At 60.5% G+C, this 27,628-nt stretch overlaps 3 protein-coding genes across 12 annotated transcripts in view; 1 reads left to right on the forward strand and 2 right to left on the reverse strand.

Annotated features, from left to right (window-relative positions):
- Positions 1–96: 96 nt before the first annotated feature.
- Positions 97–6,176, reverse strand: MAP3K12 (mitogen-activated protein kinase kinase kinase 12; the record flags this gene model as incomplete). Of its 2 annotated transcripts, XM_084254714.1 has the most annotated exons (14): positions 97–192; positions 572–845; positions 933–1,003; positions 1,136–1,757; positions 1,938–2,075; positions 2,194–2,310; positions 2,707–2,816; positions 3,060–3,168; positions 3,869–4,027; positions 4,168–4,326; positions 4,875–5,066; positions 5,240–5,423; positions 5,726–5,934; positions 6,034–6,170. In XM_084254714.1, the coding sequence occupies 14 exons, from the start codon at positions 6,168–6,170 to the stop codon at positions 97–99; spliced, it is 2,577 nt and encodes an 858-aa protein (XP_084110840.1). The 2 variants fall into 2 exon arrangements, with proteins under 2 accessions (XP_084110840.1, XP_084110841.1); XM_084254715.1 differs by having other exon boundaries at positions 5,726–6,176.
- Positions 6,177–17,221: 11,045 nt separating this feature from the next.
- TARBP2 (TARBP2 subunit of RISC loading complex) lies at positions 17,222–21,534 on the forward strand (the record flags this gene model as incomplete). Of its 9 annotated transcripts, none has more annotated exons than XM_084255846.1 (9): positions 17,237–17,289; positions 17,844–18,013; positions 18,750–18,852; positions 19,362–19,457; positions 19,934–20,033; positions 20,182–20,299; positions 20,510–20,637; positions 21,016–21,217; positions 21,377–21,534. In XM_084255846.1, 9 exons carry the CDS (start codon positions 17,237–17,239, stop codon positions 21,532–21,534), a joined length of 1,128 nt encoding a protein of 375 aa, XP_084111972.1. The 9 variants fall into 9 exon arrangements, with proteins under 9 accessions (XP_084111980.1, XP_084111972.1, XP_084111973.1 ...); XM_084255847.1 differs by having other exon boundaries at positions 19,961–20,033; XM_084255850.1 differs by having other exon boundaries at positions 19,961–20,033; positions 21,016–21,169.
- Positions 21,535–22,062: 528 nt separating this feature from the next.
- Positions 22,063–27,628, reverse strand: part of LOC311184521 (cyclic AMP-dependent transcription factor ATF-7) — a gene marked incomplete at both ends in the record, with an annotated part of 73,485 nt that continues 67,919 nt past the window's right edge. Inside the window, 2 exons of the mRNA XM_084254609.1 lie at positions 22,063–22,230; positions 22,330–22,451. Coding sequence (XP_084110735.1) covers positions 22,195–22,230; positions 22,330–22,451 — 158 coding nt within the window. The remainder of the gene's footprint in view (positions 22,231–22,329; positions 22,452–27,628) is intronic.

The raw sequence follows: 27,628 nt of genomic DNA on the forward strand, positions 1-27,628 counted from the left end.
TAAGGCTGGGCCTGCCCCATCTTTCTCTGTTAATTATGTGGCGCATATATATTATTTATATAAATATTTCTCTATGTACAGGAACAAGAGGGGCTTTCATGGAGGGAGGGAGGCCGGGCGCTGCAAGGTTTCACCACTGTTGATGTCCAGTTCAGTGCTGTCACAGTCTGAGTCCTCAGAATTGCGAGGGCCCTGCGAGGAAGAGGAGGTACAGTGAGCTGCGGGACCCAGCGTCACCAATAGAATAGATGACTTTCTAGTAAACAGTGTGCGGACTTTACAGCTTCCAGACTTCATTGCTCAGGCTATTTTCCCAAGGCAGTAGACTCCTCCCTGATGGCAATTCAGAGCTACCAGCCAAGCGACCCTGCTACCCCCCTGAAGTAGTAGGAACTTGTACGTGGGCCTTTCAGGTTCCACCACCTGGATTATTGGCTTTTTGCTCCAGGAGACGGTGTGCTCAATGACGTGGAGCTTGCATCATTACTTATCTTTCCAGCTTCCGCATCTGTCTCCCCAGTGTCTCAAGTGGTGGACCCTAACACCTGCTGGCTTCCGTGGATTGACTCACCTGCTCTCCTCTGAGTAGGTCCTGGTGTGGGAGAGGCAAGGAGCAGGGTTCATGACCAGGGATCACTTCTGAAGCAGGAGGATCTAGTGGGATTTCTGAGCCCTGGGAGCACATGTCATCAGATCGCTCATCGGGCCGCTCATCAGTGTTGGTACTGCCCACCTCGGGCGTACCACTGGGGGAAGGCTCACTGGCTGTGCCTTCTTCCCCATCGGATGGGTTCTCTGAGCTGAAGGTAGATAGTGACTGGCGCATGTTCAGGCCCTGAGGCCACCTGATGTTGGAGAGACAGAACATGCTAGAGCTTGACTCTGCCCTTGGTAGCCCAGCGAGCCACTGCCTCCTGTGTCCCCGCACTCACCTCTGGCTTGGTGCCAGCTCCACTTCACTGTCCACCTCTCCTTCCTCTTCCTCTGATGAGATGCCACGTTTCTGCAGGAGGGACGAGTAGATTGGTCAAGAGGGAAGGAAGGGGTCATTGGGGATCCAGGAGAAAGGAGTTACGGGTTTGATCCCAGGGACTACGACAAAGGGCTGGGGCTCAGGAACACATCCACACTTTACCTGGCTTCTGGTGACAGCGGCCCTGTACAGCAGCGCGGCCGGGGTCAAGTGCTGGGACCCAGCCCGGCTTCCCCGTCCCGCTGACCCTTCCCTTGCAGTTCCCAGCAGCCCTGCACCGTCACCAGGCCCCACTGGCGGAGGTGGCTCCCCTTTGGCTCCCCCGGGTGAATCCGGGCTGGTTGAGCCAGGTGCTGAGCCCTCACTTGGAGGCGTGTCGCCCCGAGCTGGAGGTGGTGAACCAGGATCCCCAGCTCCCCCTGTGGCGCCCCTGCTCCGGGCTCCCAGTGCTGCTGACAGCAGATCTGGGGATGACGACGACATCTTCCGCAGCAGGAGATCGTGGTGGAGCCCGCGGAGGGCTGGAGGGCAAGCCTCCCAGGCTGAGGGTCCCCCTCCTAGCCCCCCGGGGCTTCCTGGTTCCCCAGGTTCATGGGGTGGCACAGCTGCACGAAGCCCAGGCAGGTCCCCACAGCTGCCCTTGGCGCTGGCCTTGCGGTGACGCGTCTTGCCACGACGACTCCGTCCTGGTGATGGGGGCCCCTTAGGACACCCAGGTAGCCCCACACCACTCAGGGCAGCATCTAGTTTAGGCAGCAGAGACTCTGTCTTGAGGATATCTGGCCTGGCAGGAACAGCGGTGGAAGTTGGAGGTTAACACGTATATCAGTTTGGGCGGTACAAGCAGCTGCTTCTACGACCTTCCAAGTATCTTCCTGGCATCCTCGACCTCCCGCCCTGCCTGCTTCTCCAGCATCCCCCCTTGCCATTTTCCAACCCCAGCATCTGTGAGCGCTGGTCCCACCTTTTGCTGTGGGGTGACAGCTTCTGTGGGACATTCCTCTTTTTAATGAGCTTCTCCATTGTGTTCCCATGCAGGAGGCCTCGGGAAGGGTGTGACTTCAGCAGACCTGGGCATCTCCGCTCTAAAGCTTGTTCCCTCCTAAAGACAGACACCTCAGTTTGGCATGTGACCAGGAAGGGGGACCCAGACTCAGTAGACTGAGCCAGGCAGCTCTGTGAAGACTTGGGATCTGATCCATGAGCTCCCGTGTGGTTACCTGAGCAGCTCCCGCTCTTTCAGCTCCAGTTGTAACATGAGGGCGTTAAGTTCCATGTACAGGTTGTTCGCTCTCTCCAGCTTCCGCTCGTAGTGCTCCCTGATGTCCAAGGCATGTCTAAAACGAGCACAAGGGTTCCTGAGGTGAGCTGGGTCCTAACCGAAGCCTGCCTCTAGGAACTGGTCCGCAGGCCCCGCTGTCGATAGAAACGCCTTCCGGGGCCTCCCTGGTGGCGCAAAGGGTTAAGCACAGCTCTGTGAAGCTGTCTTCAGCCGCTGCAGCACAAGTTCCATCTCGGCCAGGGGGCTACCCACATGGCGCAGCAGACCTCTCCTGTCTCCCTGCTGCTCCCCTCAGCAGTGTATTTCATCAGTCTGCCTGTTCTGCTCCCCACTCTGTCTCTGGTGAATCCTCTCACCCCCGCACCTCTAGCCTACACCCCAGTTCTTACATGTATAAATAAATAAAAATAAATCTTAAAAAAAAACAACCTTCCCAATCCCAGGCACAAACCTGAGCTCCTCCCTCCTCCGCATCACCAGCTCCTCCTCTAGGCGGTGCAGGCAGGTCCCTTCTGACTTGATTTTTTCAAAGTGCAGCTTTACCTCTTCGCGCCACTCTGCCTGGGGTGGAGAGACAGTGAGGGCTGAGGGCTGGCCCACTTCACCCGGCAGGCCTGACGTCTGCAGGCGCCCGCACCAGCTCACGTGTGTGGGTGTGAAAAGGAGCGGGGCACAGGGTTGACGGAAGGGGGGGGGTCTAATCTGTTCCGTCCCAGTCAACACTGCACGAGCCTCCCCTCAAAGGGCATCACCTCTCTGCAAAGAGAGGGAGCTGGGGTGGTCATTTTCCTACCCACAGCCCACCTGGGACTTAAAGTAAGTCTCCTGGGGTGTGGAGAGCACGTCCGCTGAGGCGATGTCCAGATGCAGCAGGATCTGTCGAAACGACGGACGGTTTCGTGGTTTGCTGTTCCTGGAGGGAAGGGAGTTGGGGGAGAAAGTCGGCAGCCTCAGGAGGGCCCAGGAAGGAGCTGGAGCACCTTTGCCCAGTGTCCCCGAGAGCCCAATGCCAGAATGTACCCTGGTGCCAAAAGAATTCACTGGCCAACTCTTCTCAAAGCCCGCCACTCAGGAAACTTAATCCTGTCTTTGCCCAAAACGTTCTTTCTGCATAACACCATTGAAAGCAACACCTTGAGAAATGTTCAATGAAAGACAAGTCTTCAACCCTCCTTCAAGATCTCAGTTCTAGAGACACTCCAGGGCCCTTATCCTCTCCTGCAGGCCAGAGGTGTGGGGGGGTGAGAGGATTCACCAGAGACAGAGTGGGGAGCACAACAGGCGGAACTACTGAAACACACTGCTGAGGGAGCAGCGGGGAGACAGGAGAGGTCTGCTGTGCCCTGTGGGTCGGCTCCCTGGCCGGGGACAGAGCTCGTGCTGCAGCGGCTGCTGACAGCTTCATAGTGCTGAGACTTAACCCCTGCGCCACCAGGGAGGCCCCCTCTCCTGTATTTTAAGGGATTGAGTGCAATCCTGCTTGGCAATTACCCCTATTTCACACAAAAGGTTGACAGGGGGCACCACTTCCCGGAAGTCACACGCAATCTCTGTCCGCACCCCTTCGCTTCCCAGGTGTGGCGGGCCATGCTTCCAGCCCAGGCCACCCTTACCAACACTGGCGAAGCAGGATTTTGAAGCCGTCAGGGCAGCTGGAGGGCACAGGCAGATGGAGACTGTTGCTTCCCACACCCCAGATGATGGCTGAGGAATCCACATCTTTGTAGGGGATCTCACCAGTCAGCAGTTCCCACAGCACCACACCAAAGGACCTGGGGATGAGAGGGCCCCTCACTGGGAAAGGCTCTCCTGAGGCCTTGACTGCTGCAGATCCGTGTCGCTCGCAGCCTCGGCAGCCCCCTCCCTCCCTGTCCGGCCACCTGCTATTCTCAGTCCTCAGCCTGGTCCTCACCAGATGTCGACCTTCTCAGACACAGGCTCATTGCGGATCACTTCGGGGGCCATCCAGGCCACTGTCCCTGCAAAGGACATCTTGGTGCTCTTGTCACTCAGCTCCTTGGAAGTGCCAAAATCGGAGATCTTCACCACATCGTCGTAGGTGATGAGCATGCTGGTAAAGAGTGTAGTCAGCTGGGGTCCGGGCCCCGACACACCTCACCTAGCTGCAGTAACTCTACTTTCTAGTTTACTAATATTTAAGATTTTATTTATTTTTGCATAGAAGATCTGGGGTGCAGGCCAGAGATGGGAGGGTGAGAGGATTCACTATAGAGACAGTGAGGTGCAGAACAGGCGCATCCATTGAGATACACTGCTGAGGGGAGCAGTGGGTGAGAGGTCTGCCGCACCATGTGGGCAGCTTCCTGGCTAGGGATCGAACTCAGGCTGCTGTGGAGGACCGTCAAAGTGTTAGCGCTATCACCTTGACCCCTAGGCCACCAGGGAGCCCCTCCCACCTTTCTATTTTAAATCATCTGGGATACCCAGAAGCAGGGCGTTCACCACAGCCCTTCCAAGATAAGAATGTCACTTGGAGAGGGCTTCTGAGACGGCCACAGGGCTTGAGCAGGGTCTGAAAGCATGGAGAGGGCCACAGGCTTGGGGTGGGTCTCTTAAGGTCATGCATGCCAGCTTCTCCCTGCTTGTTTGCTTACTTACTTGGGGGACTTGAGGTCTCGATGGATAATCTTGTGCAGATGCAGGTAGTTCATGCCACCAGCGATGCCCATGGACCAGTCAACCAGCAAGGAGGGGGTGACGGGCCGGCCGGCCCGCAGTACCTCATACAGCTGGCCCTGGGCGCAGAACTCCATGAGGATGCAGTAACAGGGAGCCTGGGTACACACGCCCCTGGGGAGCCAACACAGTGACATGAAGGCCCCGGCTAGCCTGGCCATCGCCCCATTCACCCTGAAGCCCCATCCCCACCCATGTCACTTGGGCGTCTGCTAGGAAGGGTGGGGTGGACCCCTGCTACCCAAATGGGTCCCGGCCCTCAACGCAGCCCCTGCCCTGGACCTCACTTGAAGGTGATGATATTGGGGTGCTTCAGCTTTCGCAGGTGCTTGATGTCCGTCTCCTTCAGGTCCCGTACCTTCTTCACAGCTACCTCCTCCCCGTGGAAGCGCCCCAGGAACACAGCTCCCTGGGCCCCAGAGCCCACCCACTGCAGGTCCAGGATTTCCTCAAAGGGGACCTCCCAGAGGTCTGTGGAGAGGAAAAACAGTGGCACAAGGCTCAGAGGCGGCCATGCTCGGGCCTTTGTTGTAGCCAGGCAAAGAGCAATCCTTGGCTCGGCCGAAATGACTCAGGGAGGGGGAGGCAGCAAAGTAGTGAGAACAGGCCAGGAAGACTAGGTCTGAATGAAGGGGACGGAGACGCCTGGGGAGCCAGTGGCCGCTGGATAAGGGCCAGGGCTGGGCTCTGGGAAGTCATCAAGTGTAGGGCTGGTCATCAGATCTCTGACTTGGGGAGACAAGGGGAGGGCCCCCCATGAGCACACGACCTACCTTCCTGTTGCTGCTTGTGCTCCGTGGAGTAGGCTTTGCCAATCATGGTCCAGACAGGCCGCAGGCAGCCAAAGAGGCCTTCCAGGAAGCCGCTGCCGCTCTGGCACTGCAGTCGCACCTCATCTGCTCGAACTCTGGACGCCCGACTCTCAGGGGACCCAGCAGCTCCCCCCGGGCCCCCTGCATCCTGCTCATGCAGCTGCAGGACACTGTTGGCGAAAGGCTCAGGGGGCGGCTCTCCACCCGGGGAGGGGCTGGGCCCGCCCCCGCCCTGCCCGCCAAGAGGCACGACATCCCGCAGTACACACTGGGTAGGTGTCAGGTCCTTCTCGGGGGTGCAGTCAGAAGTGTCTGGGTCCAGCTTGCGCATGGACGCCTCACTGAGGGTAGACACGAAACCCCCAAAGGAAGGGGAGGGCGTGCGGGTCTCATGGAGGCAGGCCATGACCTCTGGGCCCCGGTGTGAGTGACGGACCCTGTGTGGAACAAGAGGGAGAGGCCGTCAGAGCCACAGGTGTGTCAGGTCAGGGTCCTCACGCCAGAGGCAGGGGCCCGAGCTGGGGAGTTGGGATCACAACATCCCTCCGGGAAACAAGACCGCGTCTCCCCCTCAGGAACGCATTCCCCCTCAGGAAACCCGACAGGCTTGGGCCTCGTAGGGTAAGGTAAAAAAGCATCAGGCTTTTCTGCCCTCCCGCCATTAGGATGGATGATAGATCCTTGCGGTCCTGAACGCAGGCCTGATGGCGGCACCTGGAGCGGGGTGTGGGCCTATGGAGAGGGGATTCACCTGGCCTGAGCCTGGGCTTTTCAAGTCGGCGTCCCGGGGGCGCCAGCAGAACCACGAGAGAGCAGAGAACAAGAGCACGAGAGAAGGCCGGAGAGCCCACAAAGAGTGAAGACTTGCTGGGGGCCAAGAGGCCTGCCAGCCTCCCGGCCCCCAGCACCCCTGCCTGCCGTGTGCCTGGTAAATCCCAATAAAAGCCTGAAAAGCCACTGAGGGCTCCAGGACTCCCTCCTTTACCCCTCGGCTCAAATCATAGAGAGCCTGCTCTGTGGCCGTCCTGCCCCTACAGGCCTCCTCTCAGACATAAGTTTTCCTCACAAGTGCAGGGAACACACCTATCATCCTTCTCAGGTAGACGCAGGCAAACTGTCTCAAGCAAGTACTAATGGCACAAACTAATCCCTGAGACCTGTAAGATTCCCATAATTCATCTCTGCAGCACTCATTTCTTTCACCTGAGGCTCACAGCATGCAAGCCAAACAAGGGTCCCTCAGATGTATACCCTTGAGTCTCAACTGTAGGCACACAGGAGTGACACGCCTAAGCCTCTCAGAGCAACGCAGCACAAGGGACACTGGCCGCACTCCGTGCCAGCTCAGGTGCCATTCCTGGAGCTCCCACTCACGACCCCATGCATGACACAACCGAGGCCCTTCAGCAACACTAAACTCCAGTGAGGGGCTTATCCTGAGGCCCACTTAGAGCTCACACCTGGGCCTCCCTCCCGGGTGCTCGCAGGTACACATCTGAACGTCTTCAAGGTGAGTGAAGGTTGTGCACACAGCTCCACTATTGGCCCAGTAAAGCTCAGGAAAGGCAGACCCATTCAAGGGGGTGCAGACACTGTGTCAGGACAAGCTGCAGTCTACTGAGGCCTCCCGGGGGTCCAGCTGCTCCCCGGGGATCAGCTAGAGAAAGGCCTGCTTCCTCTCTTGCTCCAGGGCCCCACTCCCAGCTTCTCAAACTAAGACGCAGCTTTCCAGACAGTGGGGGTCCGTCCCAGTTCAGACCTGGGAGCTATTTATTTATTTTATATTCAAACGGGCAGGATTATTATAAAAAGGGGAGAGACGGGATGTCAGGGATGCTTGCACAGACACAAGTGGGCAGAAAGAGCTGCCCCTGAAAGAAAGAGGTTTGTTACAAGAGAGGCTGCGTAGTCCCAGGCGGGCAGCCTAGAGAGAGCTGCCTCAGTGCTTTGCCAAGGGAGAAGGTTGGTGAAGAGCAACACCTGCAGTCACAGGCCGGCAGGAGGGCTGCTGCTGGGTGCAATTTAAAAGCAACTGTTAAAAAAATCTGAATCCTGGGCCTCCCTGGTGGCGCAGGGGTTAAGTCTCAGCACTATCAAGCTATGGCCAGCCACTGCAGCAGGAGTTCGATCCCCAGGCAGGTAGGTGACCCACATGGCGAGCAGACCTCTCCTGTCTCGCCTGCTGCTCCCCTCAGCCGTGTATTTTGTCAGTCTGCCTGTTCTGCTCCCCATTCTGTCTCTGGTGAATCCTCTCACCCCCCACAACTCTGGCTTACACCCCAATTCTTGTATGTATAAATAAATCTTTAAAAAAATTAAAATCTGAATCCTAGCTTTGCCCCTACCACTTCCACTTCCTGGCTGCTGTATTTGGTCCTCAGTTTCTCCACCATACAAAGGGACAAACTAGCTGCCATCAGACACAGTGAACTCTTCAACCTGCGCCACACTTGACCAGAGTTTGACGCCACACACCTCTGACCCACACCCTTGTTCTTTTTTCTTTCTTTTTTTTTTTTTAAAAGATTTATTTACTTATATAAGAACTGGGGTACAGGTCAGAGGCACAGGAGGGTGAGAGAATTCACCAGAGACAGAGCAGAGAGCAGAACAGGCAGACTGACCAAAGACACTGCTGAGGGGAGCAGTGGGCGAGGCAGGAGAGGTCTGCTGCGCCATGTGAGATTCTCCCTGGCCGCCTGGGAATCAAACCTGCGCTGCAGAGGCTGTGGACAGATTCACAGCGCAGCGCTCAACCTGCTGCGCCACTGGGGAGGCCCTCCTTTTTTTTAATAGTTAAAAATTTTTAAAGATTTATTTATTTATACAAGAACTGGGGTACAGGCCAGAGGTGCGGGGAGTGAGGGGATTCACCAGAGACAGAGTGGGGAGCAGAAGAGGCGGATGTACGGAAATACACTGCTGAGGGGAGCAGCGGGCCAGACAGGAGAGGTCTGCCGCACCATGTGGGTCAGCATCCTGGCCAGGGATCAAACTCCTGCTGCAGTGGCTGGCAATAGCTTGATAGGGCTGAGACTTTAATCCCTGTGCCACCAGGGAGGCCCAGGATTCAGATTTTTTAACAGTTGCTTTTAAATCTTACCTAGCAGCAGCCTGGAATCTGCATATTTAATGAGCACCTCAGATACTTTTGAAAAGCTCTGACCCAATGCTGTTCTATTTTCCTTGCTGTGGCCTCACACTGCCTTAATTCTAGTCTCATCAGTTGCCTCACCTGGCCCAGGACAGCTCCCTTTTAAATGGTCTCCAGGTTTTCCAGGGCTCCCACCCTGTTCCCCACTTCGCTTCTGAGAGAATCTATTTCTAAATCACAGAGGCCGGCATCCCTTCTTCAACTTTTTTTTTTTTTTAAAGATTTATTTATTTTTATACAAGAGCTGGGGTACAGGCCAGAGGTGCGGGAGGGTGAGAGGATTCACCAGAGACCGAGCTGGGAACAGAACAGGCAGACTGACTGAAATCCACTGCTGAGGGGAGCAGCGGGCGAGACAGGCGAGGTCTGCTGCCCTATGTGTGATTCTCGCCGGCGGGCCGCGATGGAACCTGCACTGCCGAGGCTGCGGACAGCTTCACAGCGCTGCGCACAACCCGCTGTGCCACCGGGGAGGCCCCAGCATCCCTTCTTCTGCTTCAAACCCTTAGTAGCCCCAGTGCCCTTGGTCCAGAGGCCTCACCTCAAAGTCCTGACCCCTCTCCAGCCTCCCTCCACACTGTTGGTCCTCAGGCCATGCAGCACTGAACCAGACACCACACTCGGTTAGGCTTCTGTGTCCCGGCACCTAACGACAACAGCTGACTCGAATGGAAAGCTCCAGATGGATGCTAACCCATGACAGGTGCCTTCGCTCATTTAGTCCTCAACACAAACTCTAAGGTAGGTATTCTCAAGCCCAGAGTGAGCTTGAAAGAGGCTCAATGGGGCCTCCCTGGTGGCGCAGGGCGTAAAGTCTCAGCACTATGAAGCTAGCCGCAGCCAGGAGCTACCCACATGGCGCAGCAGACCTCTCCTGTCTCCCTGCTGCTCCCCTCAGCAGTGTATTTCAGTAGATCCCCCTGTTCTGTTCCCCACTCTGTCTCTGGCCTACCAGGAAAGCTCTCCTCAATCCCGATTTCTTCTCCTCCAAGCCTCATGCACCCATCCCCTAGGTCCACCTCCCGCTCCCCCTCCAAGCTACTGTCCCTTCTGGGCCGCCAGAGCTCATGCGCCTCCTCCCTCGTGGCTCCCGCTATCCTGGGTGCAGCGTGACCGGCCTCTGGCCCCTGACAGCCTGGACTCCCCGAGAGCGATGACTTCACTCGGGATCCCAAGGCTGGAGCTGCGGGAGGGTGCTCAGGAAGGGGAGCCCGCCGCTCCCCGGCGAGGGTGTCTAAGGCCCGCGCGAGCTCGGCTCCCCCACGCCCCAGAACCACCCCGCAGGAGGGTCGCCACTGGCCCCTTAAAATTCCTGAGAACACTGCGCTCGGAGGGCTGAAATCCCAGCGAACCCCCAAAACAGCTGCGCCGCGGCCAGAGGCTGGACGACACCGCCGTGCAAACGGCAAACAGCCCTCGCGGGGACCCGCGCCCCGGGAGCCCCTGCGGACCCCGAGGGCTCTCGCCGGCGCCCCCCGCACCGGGCTTTCGGCCGGATGGCCGAGCAGGGCGGCCGCGGGCCCCGCGGGCCAGGAGGGGCGGCGGCTTCGGGGCGCCCGGCCCGCTCGGTGCCCGCGAGGCCGGGGCGGGGGGGGGGGTCGTGCCCAGCACCCCGCCCTCCCGATTCCGCTCCGGCCGTCGCGCGGCGGGGCCGCGGCGGGCGGTGGGGAGCGCCGGGCGCTGCGGCGTAACCATGACGACGGGCCCCAGGCGGCGCGTGAAGTCACCGCGCCCAGATTAGCCCGCGGTCACGTGGGGGGCGGGGCGGGCCGGGCCCCGCCCCTGACCCCGGCTGGCCTCGTGCTGGCGGCCCCGGGCCCCGGCCCGCGAGGCGCGACCCCCGGCGGCCCTGGGGCTCCCCGCGCGCAGACAGCCCGGCTGGCCCTGGGCAGGCCGCGCCGAGCGGGCGTGGACGGGAGGCGCAGCGAGACGGAACCGGGCGGCGCGGCGGGAATCGCCCGAGTCAGACCCGACGAGGCTGGATGGAGGAACCGGAGGACACGGCGGGGAGACGGGCCCGAACGCGCGCCCGCGGCGCCTCCCGCCCGGTCCGCTGTCGGCGCGCGGGGCTCCGCGGGGGCGCCACACCCAGCTTTTTAAGGGAATCTTTCGGGCTTCACCTGCCGGTTGGCAGCTGGGAGGCTCTGCCCAGGGAGGCGGCTCTTCGCCCGGCCTCCCTCCAGCTTCCCCAGGGGCCCCGTATCCAGGGCCAGCGCTGAGGCGAGAGGGAGAGAAGCCATTTCACCTGCTTGTCGCGCCGGGCAGCGAAGTAGCTGCAGGAGCAGGAGCAGGAGCAGGGATGGCGCTCAGGGGAGGGAGGGGCTCTGCCAGCTCGAGCGCCCTCCACCCCGCTGGGAAGCTCAGGACAACTTCTAGAGTGACCTGAATGCTCGGGGCAGAGTCCGTCCCCAGGGAGCTGGAGTACCCTGGAGAGTCCTCTCTCCCCGCAGCCCCCTCCTTTATCTCTGGCCTGCCAGCTGTGTCCTACTGCTCCAGCTGGCCTTGGCGCCAGGGTTTTGGGGGCTGTCGTGGTTAGGAGCCCCTGGCCCAGACGTTTGTCATCCTGGGGGAGGGGCGCTGTCTCCCGGGCCATCAATTATGCAGGGCATGGGGGAAGGGCAGGGACTTGGCAGGTGGGGGTGGATGTCCCAGTCACTCAGTCAACCACACTTGCCCAGTGTTTACTTTATGTAGAACTCTGCCCTAGCTAGAGTGAGGGGACAGGGGAGCCCCTCGGTTTCACATCTTCCACAGAACTTGTTCTTGGGCACCCTGGGAGAACTGAGTGCCCTTCTGGAGCCTGCAGGGGTGGAGCAGCGGTAGGGAATCCCCCACCTCACTCCTGCCATTCTCCTGCTGAGATGCTAGAGGCCTGTGAATTGTCTCTAGCTCCCTCCTAACAGTGGAACCTCAGTGCCACGCTGCTGGCCTGGCTGTCTTGGTCAGCTGAGAGGCCAGGCTCTCTACTTCATGGGGTCTCACACTCAGCGTCTGCTGGCCTTGGACCCCATTTTGAACTGAGGCAAAAGGGGAAGCTTCCTTTTCTCCCCGAGTGGGAGTGGGAAGGAAGGTCTTTACAGGGAAGGACACCAGGGCTTTGGGGTGCCAACTCCAGCTCTGCAGACGCTGGACTCTTGAGCGGATCAAGGATGCTCTGACCCATCATGCTCATGCCTCCCACACTTGCTTTTGTGTTGCTTCTCACAGGATCTAGGGCCCCGGCCCCAGGGTTGTCCCATCAGCTGGAAGGGACCACAGCTCTCGTCACTGTGCTCACAGGGGGAAACAGTTCTCCTGGGACCCTGGGGAAAACCGGAGATCACCCTAAATCCAGGCACCCAGCCTCACAGAGGTCAAGCCCCAGGGCCCCTGGGCACCACTCCCTCTTACTCTGGCCGAGTGGGGGAGAGGGCGACAGCACTGTTTAGGGAAAAAGAGCCAACTTTGGATTTGGGGAGATCAGAGCTAGCACCTCGGTGTGGGACGAGTTAGTTTTTGGAATGCAGCCTCTGCCAGACTCCAGCTCAATCTCGGCTCGTGGCGGGGTAGGTGAGCCACAGGGAAGCCCGAGCACAGTGCTTGGCTTCTGGCTTTGTCCTCCAGGTTGGCCGGACAGTGGGTCTTTGTGGATTCGGGAGAGGCCGTCTCTTCCACCTGACCAGAAAAAGGGGAAACTGGGGCTCCGACCTTCTACTTCCCAAGGACAAATCTTAATTTCAGGTTCCAGTGGAACCAGGTCACAAGGACAGTCCTTCCTCTATCAGGTCTGGCTTCCCTCTACAGACCCGCTATTCCACCTCCTCTGGACTGAGGGGAAGGCCTAACTCCCTGCACCCCACCTTTACCGCCTGGCCAATACGGCCTGGGATCACCCTTTAGCCCTCCCTTCCCATTAAGGTCTAGGGGGAGAGAAGCAATGTACTGTGGGTGACAAGAGTTCCTCCTGCTTGGAGCTTAGATGGACCTAGAAGCTCAGCCTATAACAAAGAGCTCCTGAGCTGGACGTGCATTTAAAACCTAGAAGGAATTGTGGGTATTTTTATTTTCTTCTTGTGGTTTAACTATATTTTACAATATTTGTGTGATGACTTTGAATTGCTTTTAAAATAAGAAAGCAATCTATCTTAAATAGAAAAAGATGAAATAAAAATTATGGCGTGCCTAGCCATTCCTGCCACCTGGCTCGGGAACACTATACCATGGAGGAGGGTGGTGGCCTCCGAATCCGAGGTGTGTCAAGGTCCTGCCTCTCTGTTCCTGCCCTGTTGGGCAACCCCGATTATGACTTCCTAACAAACCTCAGTCTTTTCCTCTCCAGATGGCCGGTGGTATTATGTCACCCAGCGGCAATGCGGTATAGACGAGGTGGATCAGAGCAAGGGCCCTGGGGCAGACAGACCTGGGTTCATCCTAAGTTTGGGGACGGGGGCTAGGAGAACGGGTAAAGGCGTCAACTGTAAGGTGCTAGGTAGAAACTGGGCTTTTGGTGATGACGTGCTGCAGCGGGTACGGATGTGAAAGGATAACGCTGTTCTGACGTTTACAGAATGTTATAAACCAGTTTCCGCAATTAAAGTTCCTTTAAAAGCCCTAAGTTTTTTTTGCCGCACACGGATTTTCCTTATTCTGAACAGATCACTTAACTTTTTAAAGTTTCTACTGTAGAGATGCTCACACCAGCTAACTCGCAGGCCTGTTGGGGACCTTACTGAGATAATCCAGACACAGTTCCCGGCCCAGGACTGAGGACGCGGGAAGCTTCTCACAAGCATTAGCTGTGCGGAAAGTGCAGAATAAGTAGTAGTTTGTTTTTTTAATAAATGTGATCCCCTTCCTTCTTTTTCCTCCTCAGAGGCAGTAGGGAGGGCACGGGTGGAGGCAGTGAACATACATGAGGGGCGCAAAAAAGGGCAGAGAAAGAAACCAAAGGCACGGGCTGGTGATCCTGGGGGCTCTCTCTGGGGTAGCGCGCCTGCCTCCTCCTCTCCTGCTCCCCTCACACATGACCCAGGCCTCTGGGAGCAAATGAAGCAGGACGACCAATCTCTGCGTCCAACCCCTCACGAAGCCGAAGCCCCTATGTGCCCAGCTGGCATCATCTCAACACAATCCCCCTTCGGCCCCAGCAGGGGCTCCCAGAGGGCTGACTCCCAGACCTTTTTCTCCCAGACCCTGGCAGGACAAGCTGGGAATGCACAAGGTCAGCCATTGGGCGACTCTGGGGTAGAGGGACTAGAATTTAGGATCCTCTTACTGGCAAAACTTGAAGCCCACATCGCCACCTCCAGGGGGAGGACTAAGAAACAGCACTTGGTATTTAGAGGGGCCCTGCCATCTTCAGCTGTAAGGACACGCAGGAAGTCCCGAGCCACTCTCTTCCTTAAACTTCTTGCCTCCTCTGGGTTGGTTATTTAGTTGTGTTTTCACATGTGCTGGAGTTGGGGTGTCACACTGTCGGCCTTCCCAGCGGCACCTCAGTCTCCCCTGTGAGTGATGGCTGAGGGGCAGATGCCTTTCTCCACCCTTGAGCGTAAAACGGGTGAGGACAGGCCTTAAAGCTCAGAGGACCCTCAGCCACAGGAAGGCCCAGGGTACACCTGGACGGACCCTTCCTCCCTAAATCCCTTCCGCTCACCTTCCCCTTCGGGCTCTCTGACGGAAAGTCAGAGCTCACAGAACCAGAGTCCACCCCGCGAGTTGAAAGGGAAGTGGTGTTTCTAGGGGTGTATGCTGGGAGGACTCTGGGTCAGGACAGACCTCCTCTTTGAGGGCCTCTCCACCCAATAGGGAGCAGGTAAAGGAGTTCAATTCTGAGGCAGAATTATTTCCTCCCACTGTCTATGGAGCCTCTGAGCCGTTCTCTCTCCCCTCAGCCAAGGCCATGGTTATCTCAATTCTGCAGAAAGGATTCCTGCTTATTTTTTAAGGCAAGGAATTCAAGGGGTGTGTGGAGAAAAGAGGGGAGGTTCTGGAAGGGCCTGGGCTGGGGAGCAGGGAAGGAGGACCAGAGGGGATGGAGAGAAAGGGAGAAAGCCACCTCCGAATGGGGGAGGGGAGGATGCAACAGCTGGATGGAGCGGAGAATGCCACAGCTGGAGGAGATAAGGGGCATCGGCGCGCAGGGGAGCATCACCTGGGCATCCGGAGACAGCCGCGCTCAGCCCAGGATGCTCAGGTGCAGCCTGCTAAGTGCTGGGGGAGGAAGGAGGACGGCGGTGCACCGGGCCTTGCCTTTGCTTTCCTCCCCGAAAGGGCCAACTCTCACCTCCGGGAGACCCAGCGCGAGGCTGAGCGGGCGGAGAGGATGTTCTCTTCCCGCTGTCCTTCCCGTCAGGCTCCCCAGCATCCCTCCGCCCGCAGCCCTCACGGTCCTTCCAGCCCCCAGGCCCCCCGCCTCCAAGCCGGGCCGCCGCAGCCCTCCTCCGCTCCCCGCCTGCCCATCCCCGCGGGCGTCGGGTCCAGGTCCCCAGCTCCTGCATCCCTGCGGCCTCGGCAGCCCCGCGCCGCCGGCCCCCGCCCGCCGCCTCGGCCTCGCGACCCTCGCGCGGCACGCGGACCCCAGGACCCGGGCCCCTCCGGGCCCCCACCCCCCACGACTCGGCCCGGCTCTCACCTCGGGGGCTCCGCGGCCGCAGCACAAAAGGCGGCGCTGCAGCAGCTCGGCTCCGGATGCTGCTCCCGCCTCCTCCTCCTCCTCCTGCCGCCTCCCCCCGCTGCCCTCGGCCGGACCCGGGCGCTGTCGCGGGCGAGGCTCGTGCGGGGTCCTGGCGCTCGGGCGGCGGCCCCGGCCTCCTCCCCCCACCCCCCTCCCGACCCCGGCCCGGCCCCGCTCGGCTCGCACTCCCGCTCCTCCCCGGGCCCCCGCCCCCGGCCCCCCGGGACGGACACGCCCTGAGCGGAGGCTGCTGCGCCGGAGCCGCCGGCCTCTTAAAGGAGCCCGCAGCCGCCCGCGCGCCGGCCCGGGCCGGCCTCCCCGCGGCGGGGCGCGAGCCTCACGGCCCCGGCCCGCTCGGAATGCCCGAGCCCGGCGGGCCCGTCCCCCCGCGCGGCTCCAGGGCCCGCCCTCGCCCGCAGCGCCCCCGGCCCCCGCCCGGCCTCGTGCGCCCGATGACCCGTCGTCGCGCCGAGGCCCCGGCCGCCCCGGCGCGGGGAGGGACCCCGTCCCGCCGCGCTCCCTAAGCCACGCGCGCTCGCGCCTGTCCCGAAGGTCACGGGCTCACGGGGGCCGCGGGCGCGGGCCCGGCCGGGAGGGGCGGGCCTCGGGGGCTGGCGGGGGGGGGTCTGGCTCGGGGGCCGCTCAGCCTCGAGGGGCGGAGGGGACCTGCTCGCGGCCCTTCGGCCGAGGCCCACGGTGGAGGCGGGGACGTCCACGCGCCTCGTCCCCGTCCGCCCCCGACGGCCCGGGCCGCCACACGGCCGTCCCGAAGGGGCCCGAGGAGAGCGGGAGCCCCGAGGGCTGCGCGGCGGAGTGAAGGGGCGGGGGCGGAAGGACACCTAGGAAGGGGCCACTTCTCTGAGGCCGGGGCGCGACGGCCGGGCCTCGGGCCAGGGCTCGAGGGCAGCTGTCACCGACCGCCGCCAGGTGCGCCCGCCCCGGGAGGGCCGAGCCGGGGCCCGACGGCGGCCTCGTCCCTGGACCAATCACGACCTCTCCCCGGGGGGCGGGGCCAGGGCGGACCCACTCCCCGCTGTCCCCGCCCCTCTGGATGAAGCAATCAATCGCAAGCCCCCTAGAGCAGCTGAGCACGGTGGGGACGAGCCAATCACGGCGCACAACGCCCCGCGCATGCGTGACCCTGCCCATTCAGCTGCGACAAAGCCGGCGCGCGAGCTCTTGGGTGTTGCAGTTTTCTCGGAATTCGGAGCGCTGTCCCCCTCCCCCCCCACACCTGTCCCGGGCTCGAGGCCGCCCTCACTGTCCCGCCCCCAGCCGCGTCCATCCTGCTAGTACGCATGCGCAGAGCCTCAGCCCAAGGCGGAGAGGGACACGGAAGGAAGGGGCGGGGCGCCATCTACGGAGAAAAAACAACCCAAAACAAAAACCGCCCATCTGCTCGCGAAGAGACGGCGGAGGGGCCCGCTCCGCCCTGAAGGCGGTGCTGTGTGCCGGGGGCCCCTCGCGGAGGGTTGTGGGGCGGAGAGCTCCCCCCTGATGGAGACGCATGGAGCCGGGAGGGCGGGGGACTCCATCTCCCAGCATGCCCCGCGGGGCCCGGCCGGCCGCGACTCCGGGCTCGCCCCGGCCCTAGCGCGTCGGCGGGGTTTCGGGGCGCGCGGAGGCTGCAGTCACGGTGGCGCCCGCGGGGACGGAGGAGGGAATGAGTGAAGAGGAGCAGGGCTCCGGCACTACCACGGGCTGCGGGCTGCCCAGGTGAGCCGCCTCGGCCCGCTCCCTGCGCGCGAGAGCGCGGCGCGGCGCGGGGTGGAAGCGGCGCGGCCCCAGCATGCACCTGGCCCGAGGGTGGTTCCCGGCAGGCACCGTGGTCGTGGTTGGTGGTTCCCGGCATGCACCTGGGCAGTGGCCACTGCCTCCAGCTCTAGTAGCTTGGGTTGGCCGGGTTCCCAGACTGCACTGGGGCGCAGGGCTTTATGCCCCCGACATTCAGTACATTTGGTGGGTACGGGGTTCCTGGCCTGCACTCTCAGGGGACATGCACTTCAGCCTGCACTGGGGGACAGGACCCCCCACCCCCCAGCCTTAACTGAGGCAGGGACAGGGCATTCCCTCGCTTGCCCTGGGGCAGTGGACCCTGCTTTCCCAGCCTGCGCCTCTACTCCGCATTGAACCCAGCCAATGGCTGCTGTACTGCCTGGGGTCCCCTGGACCCTGTGTCCCCCATAGTGCTCCTGGGTCTGACATAGCCGTGCTTGGCCAGGTGGGTGCAGAGAAGGGAAGTGTGATGAGGGTCTGTGCCCCCCTCCCAGTATAGAGCAAATGCTGGCAGCCAACCCGGGCAAGACCCCGATCAGCCTTCTGCAGGAGTATGGGACCAGAATAGGGAAGACGCCCGTGTACGACCTTCTCAAAGCCGAGGGCCAAGCCCACCAGCCTAATTTCACCTTCCGGGTCACCGTTGGCGACACCAGCTGCACTGGTGAGGAAGGCTTGGGCAGCCTGGCTGGGGTGTGCATTCACAGGGCCCCATTAGCTTGGTTTCTTGGAATCTCTTCACAGTCCTCTTCTCCAAGGCCAGTGAGGAAGGGAGAGATTGCAGGGGGAAGTCGCTGACTGGATTGGGAGAACAGGAGGCGGGTAGGACGTGGGAGAGTTAGAGGAGCAAGCAGGACGCCACAGTGACCGTGCAGGTGATCATCATTGGAGAGGAAAAAGAAAGAGGAGGGAGGGAGCATCCCGCTGTGCCGGGCTCTGTCCCAGGTGCTAAACCAAATACCTAGGCCGTCTTCAACCTCAACCTGCTCCAGTGACGTCGCTGCTGGTATCCTCCTGTTGAATGTGAGGAAACTGAGGCTCAGAGATACTCAGTGGCTGGTGTAAGGTCACGTGCCTTGTAAGAGGCAGAGCCAGGCTTTGACTCTAGAACGAGTTCTCTTTTGCTGTTCCAGCCATCTCTGTCTGTTGAGAGAAGACAGTGCTTTCTGGAAGGAAGTCAGTCAGAGATCGAATCCCGTTCAGGAAATCTATGCTCAGTAGTTCTACCAGACATAGCTTGATTTGGGGAGCTCATGGGAAGATAAGGACCCTTCCTTCCAGCAAGTGGTGTAACATTTCCAGCCTTGCGCAGGGGGAGGTCATGAGGAGAGGCTGTGGGATGCTGTTTCCCCTTCTGTCCTTCCAGTGACCTCCAGTATTGCCCACGCCCCCTCTCTCAGGTCAGGGGCCCAGCAAGAAGGCAGCCAAGCACAAGGCAGCTGAGGTGGCCCTCAAACACCTCAAAGGGGGGAGCATGCTGGAGCCAGCCCTGGAGGACAGCAGGTGAGGGGGGAACAGCCCAGGCTTCCTAGAGGCCCTTCCAGGAACCCTACCCTGCCCAGGAGGCCCGGTCTGGTGACACAGCCACCTTGAGCTGGCCTCCTCCTCAGTTCCCTCTGGATCCGAGCAGACTGCTTCCGCAGTTTCCACTGTGAAGGATTCTGGGGGGGTGGGGGGAATGGCCAGCTCCAGTGGGGGGTTATGGCTGTGGTTTGGGGCCCAGGTTAGGGAGGGAGAGAGGTGGAGGCTGAAGAGAGTTGCTCCCTAACATGTCTCCTCTTTCTAGAAAGATGCCCTTCTCCCTTCCACACTTCTATGATTCTTGCTTCAGTTTGTTTAATGGGGTGTTTGGCAGCAAAGGATCCCTAGGAAGGAGCTCTGATGGTTGAGCTTTGGCTCGAGTGGGAAGCAATTTTCTTAGGGTATGGGCAGGTCTGGAGGACCTGGGTTCCTCATCCTCTAGCGCCCCCTCATCATGTGTGTGAATCAAAGGCACCCTTCCCCTCGGGAAGTTTTTTTTCTCCCCTAGACTCTTCACTGCCTGAGGACGTTCCAGTATTTACCGCTGCAGCGGCTGCTCCTCCTGTTGCATCTGCTGTCCCAACCAGGTATCTTGTGACTCCTGACTGCCTGAGGAGGGGGGAGGGACGGGCCCTGCTCCTGGCCCCCAGGCCTTGGTCCCAAGCTGGTCAGGCATGAGGAAGTCAGAGTAAACAGAGGATGGAATAATTGGGGACCAGTTTGAAGAATTTGCAGCAGCCGATAAGCCCATGTGGATGGTGTCAAGGGTCTCGTGGCTTCTGTATCGGCTACAAGACGGTCCTGGGTTTGCGGCCCATCAGGTGCCTCCAGGGACTGGACATAAGGCCCCTCCCACTGCCTGGCAAGGTGATGGTCCAGTATTCGAGGAAATTGAAAAGGGCCTGGCATCCGGAGACCTCACTTTGGTGGGGTGTAGGGAGGCATCAGGCTGGACGTGTGGACAGACGACTGCCTTCCTGGCAGGGAGGACGGAGATGGTAGTGGGGAGACCAGAGCAGAACTTAGGGCTCATGGGGCAGCTTCGAAAGGATCACAGCCTCAGCTGGGCCCTGGGCTCTTTTTCCTTCAGGAGTCCCCCCATGGAGGTGCAGCCCCCTGTCTCCCCTCAGCAGTCTGAATGCAACCCTGTTGGTGCTCTGCAGGTGTGCCCCCCCTTTCCTGTGCATGCCCGTCTCCCCTTGAACCAGGCCTATGAGGGGAGGTTATGGGGGTGGTGACCTCGTTCTGATGCCTTTTCTCACCCACCCCCCACCCTCCTCTAACCTGGCACCCCTTGTTTCCCCCTTCTAGGAGCTGGTGGTGCAGAAAGGCTGGCGGCTGCCTGAGTACACCGTGACCCAGGAGTCGGGGCCAGCGCACCGCAAGGAGTTCACCATGACCTGCCGAGTGGAGCGCTTCGTGGAGATTGGTAACCTGCCGGAGGGCGCGGGCGTGGCGGCTCCAGCCCCGGGCTGCTCCCCGCCGCTCTGCTCCTTCCTCTCTCCTTTCTTGCCCGTGTCCTTCCCCGCTCTCTGGCATTCTCTGAGGGGCCCCTCAACCCGAGTTTGGTGGACAGCCTGGGTCTTCCCAGTGCCTGCTGCGTCATCCCGGCAGCCCTCTCCCACACTCCCACACACAGGCAGCGGCACTTCCAAAAAGCTGGCGAAGCGTAATGCGGCGGCCAAAATGCTGCTTCGAGTGCACACGGTGCCCCTGGATGCCCGGGACGGGACGGAGGCAGAGCCTGACGACGACCACTTCTCCATTGTGAGTGGCCTGTGCTGCAGGCGCCGGGCGCCCGGGTGTGTGACTGGGGAGTGAGCCTCTCTGCCCCCCACCCCCGGCCTCCACTGCCCTCTTTTGAACCTGAGGCCCTTCCTCGGCCTCCAGAGTAGGCCCGGGTCTGCCTGGTGAGTGCTGTGGGGCATTGGCCGGGCAGGGCCCTTGCCGGTTCTGTCACCGCAGCGAGGGAGGCCGCCTGGCCTGGGGGCCCGAGCTCTGGTGGACAGGCCTTTCCGGGATCAGCAGGGTGAGCTGGAGGGAGTGTTCTTTGGGCTTTTCTCCCCCAGCTGTCGTTGAAAGTCTCTTACGTGCCTGACTCCTGCGCCCCTGCTTGCATCTTTCTCACTGTCCTCATGTCACCAGGGCGTGGGCTCCCGCCTGGATGGCTTTCGGAACCGGGGCCCGGGCTGCACCTGGGATTCTCTGCGGAATTCAGTGGGGGAGAAGATCCTGTCCCTCCGCAGCTGCTCCCTGGACTCCTTGGGTGCTCTGGGCTCTGCCTGCTGCAGTGTCCTCAGTGAGCTCTCTGAGGAGCAGGCCTTCCACGTCAGCTACCTGGATATTGGTATGGCTAGTTGGGGGGCTGGGGGCCAGTGGGGACTGGACCAGAGCAAGTACAGATGGGTACTAGAGAGGCCGGGTGGGTGTGGTGAGGACGCAGATACCCCCCTCCTGGGGGCTGACGCCTGCCCAACGTTGCCTCCCTCCCCCTCCCGGTCTCCAGAGGAGTTGAGCCTGAGCGGCCTCTGCCAGTGCCTGGTAGAGCTGTCCACACAGCCCGCCACCGTGTGCCACGGCTCTGCAGCCACCAGGGAGGCGGCCCGTGGGGAGGCTGCCCGCCGGGCCCTGCAGTACCTCAAGATCATGGCAGGCAGCAAGTGATGGACTCACAGACGGGCCCCCTCGCTTCCTGCTCTTCCAGCGTCCGGCCCACGCACCTGCCCAGCTCTGGTACCGAGGAGGTGCCATCTCTACCTCTGATGCGGACTGCCTGCCTGCAGGCTGAGGGGGGCTCCGGGCCAGGAGCCAGGGACCACAGGGCCTCCGCTGGCCCAGGATCCTTTTACTGGTGGTGACGAGTGGGAATGAAATTGGCAGGCTCTGCCTGAGAGCCCAGAATAAATACGCTGCTCCTTGGATTCCTAAACCTGCTCTTTCTGTTTCTCCGGGTGGTGCTGATGGCAGAGGAGCTCGGCATCGGCAACACCTGCCTGCTTGTTCCCCACATGTCCCCATGTTTGCCTTCTGGTGGCAGGAGTGGGTGCAGCCACCTCCAGAAAACCCACCTCCTGTGCTCCTGGAGAGTTTGGTGGGAAGAGGGGCCGGTTCCCGCCCTGGGGCTCCCTCCTAGCCCTTAAGTCCCAGACACACACCTGAGGACTCAGCAGGCAGACAGCTTTATTTGGGGGAGACATGGCCCTGCTGAGGGTGGGCCTCGCATGCAGGCGCTGGAGATGACGTCACTTCTTCCCAAAGCGTTGCGGGGCAGCCAGGTTCCAGAACAGGGAGCTGGGGCCCTCCCCAGCGCGGGGGCTCAGCCTTTCATTGCTCCAGGAGCGCGGGGCGTTTCTGCCGAACCTTAGGAGACCATCCTCAGCTGTGGGCTTCCCCGCCGCTCCCGCCCCCGGCCTCCCCGCCCCGCTGGCCCCTGCCTTGCGCCGTCCCTTTCACACTCACCTCTGGGGCTGAAACAGGAACGCCGAGCTCCGGCCCGGCCTCTGCATGGCCTGCAGCAGGGCGCGGAAGAGTGACCCTGCGGTCTGGGCATCCTGTGGCGGGCGGGGCCCGGCGTCTTCCTCCTGTGGGGCGGGGGCATCCGGGAAGGAAGATGGGCAAAGGCCTTGGACTTGGAGGTCACCGGAGGGAGTGGCTTCGGGGGCAAATTGTAGGAGACAGAGCAGCCAAGGAAGACGCTGGCAGGCAAAGAACCCTGGAACCTAGAGGACAAGTGTCACGCTGAGACGGCGAGGGGCTGGGGTGCCAACTTACCTGGAGGATGCCGTCTCCTTCCTGCCAGCCCCCGGGGCCTGGGGCGCCGGTGCCGAAGCCGGGGTCTGCCAGGACCAGCAGCGCCAGCAGCAGCACCGTTGCCCGCCTGGAGTCCATGCTGCCGTCTGCCTTCCTGCAGCCACCGCTGCCTCTTATACCTGCGCCCCGGCCCCCGCCCCCCGCCCCCCGCAGCCCGAGGGGACTCTCGCAGGCAGTGGAAATGCACTGCTCCATCAAGAGCCACCTGGGACCCCTCCCGTGGCACCCCTGGGACGTCCTGCTCTCAGCCTCCGGCCCCCAGCCCAAAGCCGGGAGTTAGAGACTTTATTAGATGCATAAATCCTGTCTCCAGAGCTCGGGAAGCATCATTAATTGCAGACGCTTTGGCAGAGCCAGGCCCTGGAGGGCCTTCAAGAACCCCAATCCCTCAACAGGTTGGCACGCACCCATTGATCACCCACGCCCGTTCTTAACCTGTGGAATAAAAGCACAGAGTCCCGTCAGGGAGGGCGAGGCCTCCTGCTCCACATCTGGGCCAGGGAGGAAGGAGGCAGCGCCAAGTCAGTCTTCGGGCTGCAGTCAGGGTCACACAGGCCCCCCGACTTCGCACCCCGTGGAGGGTTAGACACTGGATTACTACTGGGGTCACCTGTGACTGGAAGAAATGAGATGCGAGAGGAGACGGAAGGTTTCCCAGCCCCTAGGAAGCCGGGGTGGGGCAGTCTGTGCCGACGCCGCCCGGGAGAGCCGGGCTGAGGCGCGGCCTCGGCGCCGGGTCGCTGCTGCCACCCCGTGGCCACAGCCCCGCACTGCGGCCCGGCCTCCGCCTCTCGGGCAGGGCGGGGTGGAGGCCCGGAGCCCCGGCGGGGAGTCCAGCGAGGCCGGGCAGGACCCCGGGGCCACTGCGGCTTTGTCCACCTCCCTCCGGTCACCGCAGCCGCTGCCTGCCGCGGGCTCTGCCCCGCCGGGGCCGGGACTAGCATCCCGCCTTGGGAAGCACCAGCCACTGCCTCTCAGGGAGGGTCTTTCAAAGGCATCGGGGGCGGTTGCCCTTCTGACCCGACTCCTCTCTTCCTCCGCACTCCCAGCTGCCCCGGACTCTGTGCCCGCGGGAGAGGGGTGTGGTGGGGAGGGCCTGAGGCCCAGCCTGGAGCGAGCTGCCACCAGCTTCCTCACGAAACACAGCAGCTGCTGTCTGGAGTGAATATTGCTTGAGATTCGTTTTTACGATGCGCTCAGCACAGGGGCTGGCGCAGAGCACCAGCCTCCACCGTCCCGGGGGATCCTCCCTGCTCACGGGTGTCCCCGGCAGCTTCCCCTCCAGGGAGGGTCTTGGACCACTTATGCTCCGCTCCCTGTGGCCTCCACCAGGGGTCTGGTCCGCCTCAGGAAGTCTCACGGGACACGCTCCTCTCCCCCACGTGTCCGAGTCCCCGCCTGTTTGATGACAGATTGGTCTTCCGCTCGCGAAGGTCTTTTATTGTTCAAGGGGAAGAGTCCCCCGCCCCCTTTCACGCAAGGCATCTAGAAACTAACTTATACTTTGGCTGTTGATCTGGACCTGTTTGGTTTTTTTTTTTTTTAAAGATTTGATTATTTATATGAGAGCCGGGGTACAGGCCAGAGGTGCAGGGGGTGAGAGGACGCACCAGAGACAGAGCGGGGAACAGAACAGGCAGACAGACCCAAGACACTGCTGAGGGGAGCAGCGGGCGAGACAGGAGAGGTCTGCCGCGCCATGTGGGTAGCTCCGCGGCCGGCGGGGATCAAACCGGCGCTGCAGAGGCTGCGGACAGTCTCACAGCGCTGCACTCAACCGCCCACACCACCGGGGAGGTCCTGATCTGGATCTTTTAGAGACTACGTTCCTATTAATGCATCCTCAGTTGGGGGAGCTTTTCTGTGAGCTTTGTCACCAGCAGCTTCCAAGCACAAAACCACTGCTGAGAGGAGGTCAAGTCCGTGGGCAGACGACGTCCTGTGGGAAATGGGTGTGGCACCCCAGTTCACCAGTAGAATGAGGCGACCACTGGAGATGGTTGTGAGCAATAAAGGCCTTGATAAATGCCAAGCATCGAGCGTCCTTCTCTAAGAGCAGGTGGCATCAGAGGTTGCTGGAGGCTCACCCCCTGCTGCTCCTCCCTCTGCCATTTTCCGGTCGGTTGCCAGTGACAAGCGGCCCCGAGCTGAGGCTGCAAGCAGGAAGGGGCTGGTCTAGCTGGCCCGTGTCCAGAGGGAGGGCTTGGAAGGTGGGAGATTGCCCTGCCTTCATTCTCATCTGCACTCCCCAAGCCTCTCAACCTGGTGTCCACCCTTTTCTGGACCCCCATGACCACAACAGTGAAGACCACACTCTCCTGAGGAGACTCAGCCTCCCCATCTGTCAATGGTATCGTGCATCAGCCTCGAGCAACTTCTAACCTGCTTCTCTCCTACTGGCACACCCTCAGAGGCGCCCGTCTGCCTCACTCTCTTCACTTGCGATGATTATGAAGGAAAACCCAGAAGAAGTTGGCAGGTGTCCTACACCTCGTTGCTCCCCCTAGTTCCTGACAGTTTTTCCTGTGAGCTCTTACCTGCTTCAACAAGCTCCACCTCTCATTTCCAAACCAACGTTTCCCCCCCATCCCCCCCCAAATCTTCCCTTTCTGTCTTGTCTCTGAGCGCACTCGCCAGGCACGCTGGGAGCTCCTTGAGGGTAGGGCTCGTTTTGTTTTGCTTGCTGGGAAGTGGGCAGGGGCAGAACATGGAAAGGTGGGAGGTGCATCTCCACGCACAGGACAAGCAAGTGCTCCCAAGATCCAGAGCTCTGGGGCCCAGGGCAGGCGCCGGCCTGAGCTCTGGATCCAAGCGGGCTGTTGTGCTGGTCATTTACATACAGCACCCACCTCCCCGACGCTGTCTTCCCCACGTCAGGCGGGATGAGAATCCCTGTTCTTCTGTCCTAAGAAACAGGAGAGGGAGGAAGAAAGATCACAGACGTGAACTCCCGGAAAGTTTGGACAACCGGGCCTACAGGTCGCAGCACCGAAGCATCAGACGTAACAGTGTTTCTCTTGATCGTTTAATGTTATATTTGCAGCATAAATAAGGCACAATATATGTCAGGGCAAGGGAGAGAGGGAGAAGGCATGGCCGGGGAGATAACTGCTAAGTGGCGGGGGCACGGGAGGGGTGGTTAGGGAGAAGAGAGCGAAGCCTCCGCCTCAGCCCGGGCCCGGGAGACTGTGAGAGCCTGCTCACAGGGTCATGCTGAGCTGGGGGAGGGGAAGGGCAAAGATGGTTTCATAACAAAATAGCCTGTAGCGCTGCATCCTCCCACCTGTCAAGGTCCACCCGGGGACCCGGGAGGCCCAGCCCTGGGTGGAGACCCTTGACGAGGCGCGGAGTGCCGCTACGTGTCAGGGATACACACATGAACAGAGACGACCGCAGGCGCGCGCGGCTTCCCTTACAACAGAGACTGTTAGGAGGCTGCAGCCTCCGCGGTTGGGCCGGAGGGGCCTCTCCTTCCTGCCTGAAAGGTGCGCGCCTGCGCTAAAGCTCCAGCTGGCCCTTCCCGTGCAAATAGTGCAGTGACCAGTCTGCAAGGGGTCATGGGCACCTGTCCAGGCTGATGCAGGACAGACTTTAGGGATAGGCAGAAGGAAGACAAACCTAGACTGAGATGAGTGATGTGGTTGTTGTTTTCACGGGAGAGGAGGGAGCGACTGGAGGAAATGAAGGTGTTAGTGCTAAGGCAGCGGATGGCATCCAAACATCCCTGACACCCTCTAAGAACTTCCCAGCTTGCCCCTAAGGTAACAGTTCTCAAGCTTTAGTGTGTGTTAGAATCACGTGGAATGCTGGGTAGAGGCACCCCCCAGAGTTTCTGACTAGGTCTCGGGTGGGCCTCGAATGTGCATTTCTAACAAGCTCCTGGATGACAGCGGCACCGGCGCCGCTGGTCCTGGACCGTGCCCAGAACCGTGGCCCGGAAGTCAATGAACCGGTGCTCACGGCCACGGCTGACACGTCCCTCATCAGCAGGTCATGCTTCCAGATAGCTCTGTGCTACCAGGTCCAGGCATACCAATAAAGTCAACCCTAGCAGCTACAATACAAACCTGCCCTTCTCTCTCCAGCCTCTTCTCACTCTGGGGTAGGACTTGACCTCAAAGAGAGACTAAGGAACTGGTACAGAGGGTGGGAATGTCGGCCAAAGCCACCTAAGCTCATTCTTTCTGGGTCACCACGTTGGAGGGCAGGGGCTTGTCTGTGAGCACGCACGTGTGCAAACAGAAATCAGTTCTACACGATGGGAGGGATGATTAGGGCTGCAGGAGGCTGAGGGAGGATGGGGGTTCCTCTAATCTGCCTTACGATTCTCACCTGTGCTGTTCCTCCCTCCGCCCCTGTCAAACAAAAGTCAAAACAAAGCAGAAAGAACATATCAACAAAGGCATATGTAATACAGCTAGGAGCACTGGATTCTAAACAGACTGGTTATGAAATAAAAAATAATAATACATTTCCTTCCTGTGTATACAATGTACAGTATTAATGGAAAATAATGATTTGGGGATGGGAAGGAAGTGATGAGGGGGTTTTGGGGAGAACTGTCTCAGGGTAGCACCTTTAAAGGAGCCTCTCCTTAGGAGTGGGAAGCAGGGGAGCCTCAGAAACCAGAGGAGGGATTTTTTTGGTGTTTACTTTGTGGTTTGGGCTGTGGACAGGGTCTGGCTGTGGTTAAACAACCTGTCCTCTGAGGTGGGGGGTGCTGGAGGGCAGTGAATCAGGAAAGGGACCGAGAACAGGACGGGCGCAGGAAGGCAGCCAAGGTGAGGTTCAGTGAGGCCACCTCCTCTCCCACCACCACTGAGCGCATATGGTCTAGAGCCTGGGGGCAAGAGCGGAGCGGAGGCCGAAGGAAGGTTGTATCTGGGACATAGAACCAATGGGGAAGGGGTAAGTGAAAGAGGTTCTATTCTTTCTAGGCTTCCCTCAT

Source organism: Talpa europaea (genome assembly GCF_964194135.1).
Source record: "Talpa europaea genome assembly, chromosome: 15".
NCBI classification, from domain to species: Eukaryota; Metazoa; Chordata; class Mammalia; order Eulipotyphla; family Talpidae; genus Talpa; species Talpa europaea.